This window comes from Pogona vitticeps, chromosome 2 (assembly GCF_051106095.1).
Source record: "Pogona vitticeps strain Pit_001003342236 chromosome 2, PviZW2.1, whole genome shotgun sequence".
Taxonomy (NCBI): Eukaryota; Metazoa; Chordata; class Lepidosauria; order Squamata; family Agamidae; genus Pogona; species Pogona vitticeps.
In genome coordinates this window covers 108663894-108676555 of record NC_135784.1, presented here as the reverse complement: position 1 = coordinate 108676555, position 12662 = coordinate 108663894, and the positions used below count along the sequence as shown (strand labels likewise).

The following is a 12662-nucleotide window of genomic DNA, read 5'->3' as shown; positions in this document are numbered from 1 at the left end:
ATATATTAGAATAACGAAAAATTAATGCTTACCAGGAATATTTTGATGGATCAATATCTTCACCACTTGCACTCCATTTCCATTTATTTCCTCTCTGTAGCAAGCTAATCCAGCTCTCTGCTTCCAACATATTACCAAGCCACTTCTAGAGAAAGAAAAATGGTGTTTAAATTTTTCTTTAAAAATATTCTCTGTGGTCCTGGACGGACAAGGACCAGGTAAGGACGAGAGAGCTGCTCTGGACATAACAGGTTTTCACTAAAGGAGCAGGTTTGCAGCTTGATTGCTATTACACTCAGCCTTATGGCTGCTTGTGTCCTCTGTTGCCAATAGCTTTTTTAAACTTAACACCTATCAAGACAAACACTGAATTTATGTACACCTTCACCAACACAGATACAATTATCAGTCCTTTGTTGAGCTAGGGAATTGCTCTATGGCTTATCACTATTCTCCCAAATGGCCTACCAATAAATATCATGCCTGCAGCTGCCCATCCTTCATTTGGCCCCATTTGGCACAGGAATCCCCAGTGTCCCACTGTTCTGTTAACCCAATTCCACATGACACTTGTAACAACCCTCTGCTTGTGTAAGCTCAAATAATAAGAAGCCAGTCACTGCTGCAACAAGCTAGCCATGGCCCAAGAGACACTTAAACCTTGACATCATTGTGGTAGTTCTTGCCCTGGCCACAAAGTCATCTCTCCATGCAAGCACAATACCTTTTCCTTTTCACTGTCAATTCTGACAAGGTGGCTATCCTTATAGTAGGAACATCGTGTGTTTGCCCATGCATGTTGTCCCTTCATTTCCTTTTCAAAATAATAACAATGGCCATCATAGAACCACCATGGGGCATTGTGGGGACATTTTGGATTCCTGATACCTGAAGGCAAGACAAATGCCATTTCAAGGTGGTACAAGGAAGTCTACTGTTTATACAGTTGTCAGTGTTATGTTGTGATCTATATTTGGAAAGATTAACAAATCCCATGAAATCCTTTTGCATGGAATACACATCTGGGTTTACATTCTCTCACAGTATATTCATCTTGTATTCAGTATTAATGGTATGCGATCCCCTGACTTAGCAGACCTCATTATAACTAAGAACCATACATTTAAACCATTTGCTGGTTGAAAAGCTTAGGGCAAGCTGTAGAGAAGAAAGCTGTTATAAAACAGAAAAGGAATTATATCATTAGATGCAGTCATACTGAAGGAGACCTCAGCAAGAGAGAATACATTGAAGAAAAGGAGTGGCTGTAGGAACAGGTGAAAGAGAAAAAGGAAGAGAAAGAAGTCAAAAAAAAATTTTTTGAATCCTGAGCTACAGTTGTTTCTGTCATCAGAGCTATAAGTACAAAATAACCCGTGTTAGACTCTGAAGCAGAATCTTACCAAAAACTTTAGATCAGAGATGCATTACTCCTCTTTTTGCTTTCCTTGTTCCTTTTATTTATATACTATAATTTGCAAATCATAGGCTTGTATGTAATTAGGACAGTCTGGTGCAGAGGCAGATACATAATGCAGATCTGGTTTGTGGCCCTGAGGTCACCTGCCCTTAGTGCAAATAACTTGAAAAAGGGATGTCTGTACTTTAAGGTGAGCTGAATCTATTAAAATTATGCTGATGCCTGGTAATTGTGACAAATCTACCTCACTCAAATCTATCAAACGTCTGTCAGAAGAAGTTGATTGGTCAGAGAATCTCTTGCTGAATGAATCACAGAGAGGTTGTTACTTTGTATGTTAAGACAACAATGTGGGTTTCAAAAGGAAGTTGTTCATTGCAGTTACAACTTGTTATACAGTGGTGCCTCGCTTAACGATTACCTCATTAAATGACGAATCCCTTGACGATGAAGTTTTTGTGATCACTTTTGCAATCACAAAATGATGTTTCAACGTGCGATTTTCATTTGACGATGATTTGTTTCCTGCTTCGGGAACCGATTCTTAGCATTATGATGATCTAAAAACAGCTGATCGTCTGGTTTCAAAATGGCCGCCCGCTGTGCCAAATGGCTCCCCGCTGTGATTAGGACAGATTTTTTGCTTAACAGGCACTGGAAAATGGCCGCCCTATGGAGGATCTTCACTGGAAGATTAGGTATTTAGCCCATTGGAATGCATTGAGTGGTTTTCAATGCATTTCAATGGGTTTTCCCCGCTTGACGATGATTTCGCTCTACAGCAATTTCGCTGGAACGGATTAATGTCGTCAAGCGAGGCACCACTGTAGTTGGAATTAACACATGAAACTGCAATTATAATTTTGCCATGTAACCTTTTATTAATTTCAAATCTTTATTTCAATCCATTCAAAATAGCATAATAGAACAATACGTATTGTGTTACAATACTAGTAAATTTCTTGTTCATAAACTCTTATAGCTTCATATATGCAAACTGTTTACATTATCTCTTTATCTTTTCATATAGTCTCTTCCTTGGCTCATTGTTGCATGTTTATGTCTAGCTAATGCCACCATGGAACCATTATGCTTTATAAATAAACTACTTTATTACTTGTCTCAAAATCAAAACAGCTTGGAGCTCATGATTTGGGCTTAAGACTAGACCGGGGGGGGGGCAGTTTAAAGGTGTTTAGTCAGGTTAGGCTGACCACAATAATGTACTTCATTGTCACAGTTTATTGAAAACCAGTATGGGGCCAGATTCAAACTTAAGGGATGGGGACTATGTGATTAGTTAGTTGTAGCCAATAAAGATATATGTGAGGGTGTCACCTTGAGTATCCCCCAGCAGGTTGTCTGGCCCTGCTCGACAAGCCCAGGGAACCCTGGAAGAAGGAAAGTTACCTGAGCTTCTAGCTGGCAGGAAATGTGCTCCTACAGGTGGAGGAAAGGCCAGTGATTGTTGTGAGACAGCTGGGGAAGGGTGTAATGGCAGCAATAAGATGGCTGGAGTTGTAGGGCTCAGGGCTGTCAGCATGAGCCACATCAGATGGTAAGGGAAGATGTGGAACGAAGCAGTCGAGCATCTTCTGTGCCTCCGGAGAGGTGCAAATGGAGATAGAGGACAAGGGGAGCAATGGAAGGGGTCAGGGACCTAAGGCTCTGGCAACCCAACCACGCAACCTTGGCATCCTCTCCACCCAATGGAAATTGTGGAGCCTACCCCAGTCCAGCTTCATTGCTGGCCATGCAGACAGCAACAGGCACTGCAAAAGAGGCTCTGGATGGAGCAGCACAGAGTCCAGTCCCCATCACTCACCTTTACCAGCTCCCCTTTAAAGGACTGCTCCCTGGATTAGGACTCATACCTCTCACCCATTTCTCTGGACCTGAACCTCTGGGACCCCAGTGAAATCAACTAGGGTTCCAGCTAGACTGACTGTGCCTAGGGAGTTAGTGCCAGAAACCCAACCCCCTGGGAACACGGGGGAAGAGGCAATAGGGACTGACTCTGCCTTTAATAAAAGTCACCATGAGTGATCAAACCAGGCTGGAACCCATGGAATCTTTGCCAGGAGACTTCTCAGTCATTGGACTCACAATAGAGCATATCAGTTGTGTTTTCCTGTAAGGTCAGCAACTAGTCAGTGCCCGTGCATGCCAATGGGGTGCTATAATTTTATGATTCTCAGACGTCTTCAATGTTCACTTAAAGCTAAATGTGAATATAATTAATAACAAAAAGATTATTTGATAAAATAATGTACCTAATTCACACAGTTCACCTTTGAATTTACCAATACATTCCATCCTTTCAGGACATTCACCAGTTACTGAATTACACTGGAATCCCCCATAACATTTCTTGCAGTCTGAGGCACAGTTATAACCATAGAAACCAAAGGAGCATTCTGTGTAAAACAAAAACAAAATTCAGAAACACTTCAGAGTGTGGAACAATTGTTGTGTCATCATCTCACCATGAATACACCTGTCACCTAATTTTGAGGGCCAAGCAGTATGAGGCCTGCTGAGTACATGAATGGGAGACTACATAGGAACATGGACATCTCCAGATAGAGCAAGAAATGAATCCTGTCTGAAACTTTGGTGCATCATTACAGGCCAGAGGTCATCACTGGGCTAGATCAGTGGCTCCCGACATTGTGTAACCCAGGTGTTCTTGGATTGCAACTCCCAGAAACCCCGGCCAGCACAACTGCTGGTCAAGGCTTCAGGATTTTGCAGTCCAAGAAAACTTGGGATACCCAAGACTGGGAACCACTGAGATAGGTGAACCAAGAAAAGACAGGTTTCTATGTAATATAAATTCTGTAATATCTATGAGAAATGCCATCCTGATATAGAATTTGGATTTTGACCTAACAAAATAAGGAAACCAAATGACAGCTACTCCATGAGATCACTTCTGCTACAAAAGTGGTCATACAATGTAGCATTGTATATCTAGAATCTCATTCTGAAGGTAATAAAAAGCTTATAGGAATAAAGCTCCATAAAGTTATCTAATCCCTTTTAAAAGCCATTGAAGCTGGAAATCACCACCAAACCTCCCACTATTTAGCTTCATTAGTTTTATATTATGAGAAAAAGAAGCGGGGAAATTCTCACATTTTGTACCATGTCATGTGTAATTTAATACAGCTCTTCATGTTCCTTGCTTACTTTTGTTTTTAAGACAAAAAGCTCCATAGGGCTTTGTTTATAAAGCAGTTAACCCAGCTTTTATTATTTGGGTTGCCCTCCTGTACACAGTATTGACAAAGGGTGGTATTGATAGAAAGACAGTTGTCTCTTCTGATACTGTGAGTTGTAGAACCTGTAGTCATCCCGTGAAGCTGAATGATGAGAGATTCATAACAGATTAAAGGGAATGCTTCACATAAGATGGAAACTATGGAATTCACTACCACAATATGGGGTAATATTGTGCCAATTTGAACAGCTTTAAGATGACATTAAACAAGTGATATAGAGTAGTACTATCAATCACTGTTAATAACAGCATCTCCCAGTATCAATTGCTAGGGAACATGAAGTAGGTGCAGATGTGCTCCCAATCATCTTGGGAGCTTCAAGAAATTTCTAGAATGTTAGACCAGATATGCCTTTGGCCTCATCTAGCAGTGCTGTTCTAAAACTCTTATGATTTTAAACTTCCACAGGAACAGGCAGAGCTTTGACCAGGAAAAAGATCTAAGTCTAAAGAATACAGTAGATGTACTTTTCACAGTTAAAGTTTTAAAAATTAAATTAAAATAAAAATGAATATGAAAGCATGTTAAATAAATTTAAACTTTCCTAAATAGTTTTGCAATGGGAATATATCTGAAAAGTCCTCTCTTGTCATTTCAAGCACAAGAATGTACCTCGTCTTACATAAGACGTTGCCGTTTCCTTATCAGCAATAATTGTATTAATGCCGCTTGTTCTTCTGAAGTATTGGTAATCCTGCACTATCCCAGTGCACTTTGAATCACTTAAGCAATCTGTGACAGCATTAGAAATGGAGGTGTAAAACATTGGTTCTAATGGTCCTGACAAAAACTGGTCGAGATAGACATCAAAAAGATCATTCACTGAGTGGAAGAGAAAAAACAAAATAAATATTGTGCAGTCTAACACAAAGTTACTTTGATAATTTTTAGGTACATTTCATATTATATTCCTTTTACTTTACTATGTCATTTTGCACGAATTGCCTTCCATAGCTTTCTTTTTTTACACAGATCCTTTAATAGTTGGCAAGTGTACACAATTTATACAAATTAAATAGTACAGTACACAGAATTGCCTGCTTTGAGATACTATATCATTTTTTCCCTTTTTCTTTTTAGGAAGATGAGCCCATATCAACTAGCAGCATAAATCATGCAAGCAAATTATAAATAATAAAATTAAAGGACAATAAACACATAACTAACAATGAAGAACAACAATGTTATAGTTAAAATTCAATGTTTGTTCCAGAGGAGGACCACATAATGAATTCTGAGAGATTTATATAGTTTTTTAAATGACAACAGGGTGGTTCCCAGGGTCAGACAATCTTTATTTGTATCAGAGCACTGCACGATTTAAAATTATGGACATATATGACATATAGGTAACATTAAAACAAATTAATATGTAAAAATAATTTTTGACCAGATGTGGACTAATTCAATATCATTATCTCGCCCATTTGCTAGTTCTTCATTCGCTAAATCTTCTTTTGCATGCACATTAAATTTCTTCACAGTCATAGACTCTGTCCTATATCCAAAGAGCCTCATTTTACTTGATTATTCTCTGATCTCCCTACTTTGCTTCAAAGTTTATTAACTGAATTCCAGATGATTCAGTTAGAGCAGTAGTTCCCAAATTTGGGTCCCCAAATGTTCTTGAACTACATGTGCAAAAATCCTGGCCAGGCTTTTGAGAGTTTTAGTTTTAGATTATTAAATGGGTAGAAGGAACTAGTAGAGATGGAAGGAACAACTGTGCCCCTAGGAACCCTAGAAGATGGGCATGTGTAAAAATAAATACATAAAAATGAAGGTCCTAATCTGCTACCTTCAAGGATTAAGCAGAGGCTATTCTTACACCTGACACAACTCCGGGAGGCAGTAGAAGACAGGAGGGCCTGGCGTGCTCTGGTCCATGGGGTCACGAAGAGTCGGACACGACTAAACGACTAAACACATTCTTACAGCCTGAGAAGCTAATCTCAAGAAACGCTTTCAATGGGGATGAAAGCAAAAACAGGACCTCACTGGTTTCCAAGTTTGCAGAAATTGCTGCTATGGCTGAAGAATTTTGGATGAAACCTTGATATTACTGAGGAGGGGAAAGGTGTGGTTGAATCATAATAAATATTTATTCAATATATGTATATTCTTATATTAAACTTGAAAAATAACTTTTGAAGTAAACTGGAACAAGTTCTTCTCTATGCTGAGGAATATTTTTGGGAAAATATCCTTTCCTACTCACTGGCCCCTTTAGATTCAGTCCTTGCACAAGTCCTAAAGATGTGTCCCCTTTAGTCCCTTTGTGAAAAAGTTACATTTCCAGAGATAATAGCCATGTTAGTTTGCTGCTGCAAAAATAAGAAAGAATCTTGTGGCATATAAAGTTTTATTTGGCATAAGCTTTGCTGGACTGCAGTCCACTTCATCAGGTGAATTCTCTTAAACGGATCTGTGGCACTCTGGTTTAGCAGTCTGGTACTTCTCTTAGATTCTAGAAGGGTGGTTTTTTTTTGTTAGCATAACAGGTAAAGGAGGATTTGAGAACTGATAAGATACTTAGTGGGCTCAAGAGCACCTGGATATTCTAGGTAGGCAGTTCATAAGTTCTTGTTTGACCCCATGAACCCTTCATTTCATTTGGTTGTATATATTACAGATGGGGCTTCTGATCTTTTGGGTATTTAAGAACTGTCTAATTCCAGTTTTTTAGATTATTGCTATGGCATGAATAAAATAGTATCTTCCTCTAAGATGGATAGGAATTACTTGTTGGAATCCCAAAGTACAGGAGTGATGAATGAATTAAACATTATGCATGTACCTGCGTTTGTAAGAATTTGCTTATGCCTATAAACATTCTCTCTTTTGTTATAAAGAAGAATGGTAAGAGCCTGGATTTTACACCTTTAATACTCACTTGTATACTACAGGATTCAGATACCAGTACCATTTTGTGCATGTGATAAAGGATTTAACACAACTGTGTACCTCTCCATGTATAGTGGTAAATACTCATTAACCAAGACAAAGTGCATTAACATGGTTATTATTGAAATCAAGAGCAACACAGATTGTTTTAATAAAAAGGAATTTGTCTCCTTTAGATTCGAAACTCCGCTATGCAGTTTACCTTCTTTTCTCTTACAAATCCATCGGTGTTTTTCACTACAATTTAGACTCAAAGCAATATAGTTAGATAAATCAAGACCAATACATCGTCCCGATGGGCTTCCGTTAAATTTCAACCTGAATGCAAAAATACATGAGGCATAAATTACTAGAATTATGGTTGTGCTTATTTTCATGTAATACTACCAAATATGCTCAGTTTTGCATTGGCTGGAATAGGGTTTTTTTGTTTCAAACACCAAAGTATTCCAGTAAAGTTATTCAAATGACACCATTGGACATACTGTGCCCATTTTGTCTGAATGAAGCCAAGGCTGCAGGGATCCCTAGGCATATCCAAAGCCATGATGCAACCACACTGCTCCCAACAGGGGTCTGCCCACTTTATGTTCAAGAGGAGAAGCCTCCCCACATTGAGAGGGCCTGCCTGGCAGCAAAGGGGAGAGGACATAATTTAGCGGTCTCCTTTCATGTTTATCTCCCTGAGCTGACTACAAAGCTATGTGCTGCTTTGGGAAGTCTTCTACCTACATTAGTACTACAAGCATCAAACACATTTAAAACGGAGCTGATCAATCAGTTAATGTGTCTTTAAAAGCTAGAACAGCACCAGTTTATACAACCCTAGAGGCCCGTTAGTATGAATGGCGTGTTGCAACTATTTAGAATGTATGTTTCTGACAGACACAGATGTTCTTTTATTACAGTCGATACAGCTCCTTCATCACCAAAGACAGTTATATGCTGAATCGTAATAAACGGTTTACAGGTAGTTTATAAAACAGACATTAAAACACACACACCAGATAAGAACAATCAAGAGAAAAACTCCACAAGAGTACAGAAGCAAAAATGCAGTGCAGCAACAAATGAAACAGTCCAGCTAAAAGCTTATTTCTCCAGAATTCTAACTGGTCCTCGAAAGATCAAATCTTCTCCTCTAAGGTCACAGGCAGAGATCTGAGATCAAAGACAGACATCTGACTCCAGTTGTCCCCACCCCTGCAGAAACGTCTGCTGTCTTTTTCTCTTTAATTTCAAAAGTCTGTTACTGGGACCTGTGAAAAGAGGAGATGCTGGAGATACTGTATGTAGGTGGACCAGTAGAGTCTTAATTCAGTGGTCTGATGGTCCCTGATCAGGATCCCAATATATTAACAGGTCATGTTAAGGTTGCTGGGTCAGCAGCATCCATTCTCTGAGATTTCAGGGCCAAAATCCAAGACTCGGGTGCACGCCCTTGTCACGACACAGGGCTGGGACAGGCAAGGGGAGGTCCAGGCTTTGCACTACCAATACCAGGGCTTGTTTAACAAAAGGCTCATGAACCATGATGGTGGTTCCTCTCTCTCTCTGCTTGTATCAAATGGCACAATCAGCCCAACATCAAGGTGCCAGAAAGCTGTAAGGATGGGAGCATTTGGACCCATCATGCCCTTTGGAGCAAAACATACACACACAAATACCTTCAAGCTGAAATACCTTCAAGCTGAACTGGAGGTGGCTGAGAATGGGTGGAGTTGGGTCCCCGGGCATTAAAGTCACATTGCAAACAAAGCCAAAACATTCTTCTCCTCTAATCCCATTAATTATGAAATTCATCTTTGTGCCTGGCCAAGTGGAAAAGCATAGCTATTCCCTGAGACTTCAGCTATAGTCCTGACACCTGGCAACTGTAGTCTGAATATGCTGACATACAAGGTCAGGGACGAAGCAATTAAATACAGAATCATGCCTTTTCCAGATGCCTCAGTAGGAATGATTTCCCCCTTTTCAGTTGAAAAAATTATCAGAGGTGGGGAGGGGGCTCAGATGAGCCCTGGGGAACTTCACAGGCTAGGTACTTCCAAGGTCTCAGTGATTTCCCTTCCAACGAAAGAAATGAGAGCAAAATAGCAAATGCCGCCCTTTTCTAACTTCTGCCCGGATAGTAGGAGCCAGAAAAGTATTGGAAATCAGAGGCAGAGTTCTGTAGGTCAGTGGTTCTTAACCTCTGTTACTCGGATGTTTTTGAACTGCAACTCCCAGAAACCCCAGCCAGCACAGTTGGTGGTGAAGGCTTCTGGGAGTTGCAGTCCAAAACTCCTGAGTAACCCAAGGTTAAGAACCAGTGCTGTAGGTGACAGTAGGGTTGCTCTGTAAAAGAGACAGCAATGCATGTCTGGTCAAAGTCTTTATTTCAGCAATGCAAACATTATATTAATTTTTGTTCCAAAAATGCATTAGGGCTTATATTCAGGAGATGTTTATATATTTTTTTTCATCTACAACAATCTAAATTAATTCAAATACAGCCATGTCATCTTTTTCTGGTTGCTGCACAATGGTAGAGGGTAGGGTTTCACTTATCTGGTATTATTTTGGGGGCAGGGCTTATATTACGAGCATCCTGAAAAATCATACTAGGGCTTATTTTCAGGTTAGGTCTTATTTTCAGGGAAGCAGGGTATATGATAGAGGCCACGTGTTTCTGTGCCCACTCCCCACTTACAATTAGAATGATATGACATACATTTGTTGCCTGGAACAAATGTAACATTAGGGGCAAAATGTTTCTCAGTCTACGTATGTGTGCCAGAAGTAGAGAGCCAGAGGGTCTTTCAAGAGAGGAGGTCTAAAAGGTAGGTACTGCAACTGAGGAGATTGTTCAAGGTCATAATTCATAATCTAATTCAGAACAGCAGTGTTGAAAGAGTTCAAAATTTCTGCTGTTTTGAAAAGAACATCTATCAATCCCTCACCCATTAACAAAAAGTACCAGTGTAGTTCTTTAGCTGCTGATTTACTGTCTGACCAAACCCATATAGATACTTGCTTCCTGCTATTCAATCCAGTCCAAAAAATTTCAGATGAATTTGCAGAGTAAATCCAGGTCTGCCAAAATAAAAGAGAGAGTGAACACTTTTGGGGGTGTAGTTTTCCTTTTGATGATTAGATTACTCTTACAGCTTTTGTTGAAATAGGAAACATCTACATTATAAATTAGCCATGGAGTTCTTTAATTAAAAAAATACTGGAGCACAAGCTCTAAAAAGTTCCTGGACTTTTATAAAATACTGTATTTGCTGGCGTATAAGACTACTTTTTTTGCCCTGAAAAACATGCCTCCAAGTTGGGGGGGTCGTCTTATACACCGGGTGCACTTCAGTTGGGATAGACATAGCTGCCCACAGTGGCCTTCCACTATGGGCAGGCCTCCCGATGCTTGCCCACCTCATTCTACATACCGTCCAGTATTGGGCGGTATCCAGCATGGCCGCGGTGAGCATCAGTAGCGAGACAGGGGTGCCAGCCATTTCGACGTGACCGGCCCATTCTGCTCGGCGGGAAGCAGTGGTGCTCCAGCCCGCCCCTTGTCTACGCAGAGATCACACATGCATACTTGCGCACTAGTGCCGGTCACAGGGAGATGCAGGGGCCGGCCAGAGGTGCTGCAGTCGTGCTGTGGCCGTACAATGGTGACAATGAATAGCACCTTTTATTTGGTGTGTGGAATATGTGCAGAAGAGGGGGAAGTCTTACACGGCGAGTATATAACAAACGCTATATTTTGAGTGGAAATGTTGGGGGGTCGTCTTATACGCCAGCAAATACGAGCACCCCAAGTCTTCTCCCTATCCCTATCATGGGAAGAGCTTATTCCTCTAGCCTGGCACAACCTGAATCAGGTTGGTATACCTGCAGCAAAGCAGCAAGTACTATTCAGAAGGACTTTAGTTACTGGAGGGGGAATTCTCTGTGCTACAACCTGGGCTTACCAATTGTGGTGTCTTGCTTTTCTTAACTAGAGTATAGCAAATGGTCTATAGGAATGGTGACAAGGGTGACTATGAGGGTGACTATGGTTGATGGCCAGGGAAATGAAAGAAAATGAGTAATGTTGATGAGAGGGAGGTTGTGAAGAAAGTAAGAAAAATGATGGTAAGATTGGGATGAAAAACATGACCTGTAGGGATAATACCTTAACTATATATGTTTTTCACATTAGGTTGTGCTGTCTTCTGTACATATCTGTTATTAACCCTAAATATTTTGATTCTGTTGTTTGTAGAATAAATCTATTCTTGCTTTTGAAAGAAATTGAAGAAGTGCACTAGTTTTCAGACAAACTCTCCATGGATAGGCTTGAAGACCCCTTTCCTTCTGAGCAATATTTTTATGTTACCTAGGCTTCAAGCTTAAACTGAAGAGAGTAGGAAAAACCACTGGGCTACTCAGGTATAATCTAAACCAAATCCCTTATGAATACACAGTGGAAGTAAAAAAAAGATTTAAGGAACTAGATTTGATGGACGGAGTGCCTGAAGAACTTTGGATAGAGGCTCGTAACATTGTACAGGAGGCAGCAACAAAAACCATCCCAAAGAAAAGGAAATGCAAGAAAACAAAGTGGCTGTCCAGTGAGGCCTTAGAAATAGCAGAGAGGAGAAGGGAAACAAAATGCAAGGGAGATAGGGAAAGTTACAGAAAATTGAATGCAGACTTCCAAAGAATAGCAAGGAGAGACAAGAGGGCCTTCTTAAATGAACAATGTAAAGAAATAGAGGAAAATAAAAGAAAAGGAAAAACCAGAGATCTGTTCAGGAAAATTGGAGGAACATTTTGCGCAAAGATGGACATGATAAAGGACAAAAATGGGAGGGACCGAACAGAAGCAGAAGACATCAAGAAGAGGTGGCAAGAATACACAGAGGAATTATATCAGAAAGATTTGGATATCCCGGACAACCCAGACAATGTAGTTGCTGACCTTGAGCCAGACATCCTGGAGAGTGAAGTCAAGTGGGCCTTAGAAAGCCTGGCTGACAATAAGGCCAGTGGAGGTGATGGCATTCCAGTTGAACTATTTAAAA

At 40.3% G+C, this 12662-nt stretch overlaps 1 protein-coding gene across 1 annotated transcript; it reads right to left on the bottom strand.

Annotated features, from left to right (window-relative positions):
• Positions 1 to 28: 28 nt before the first annotated feature.
• Positions 29 to 11105, bottom strand: LOC144586226 (uncharacterized). The gene is made up of 7 exons (XM_078384059.1): positions 11037 to 11105; positions 9109 to 9245; positions 7811 to 7926; positions 5317 to 5526; positions 3694 to 3837; positions 725 to 888; positions 29 to 145 (listed from the first exon to the last, which is right to left on the bottom strand). Exons 1-7 carry the CDS (start codon positions 11103 to 11105, stop codon positions 29 to 31), a joined length of 957 nt encoding a protein of 318 aa, XP_078240185.1.
• Between the last annotated feature and the right edge of the window lie 1557 nt (positions 11106 to 12662).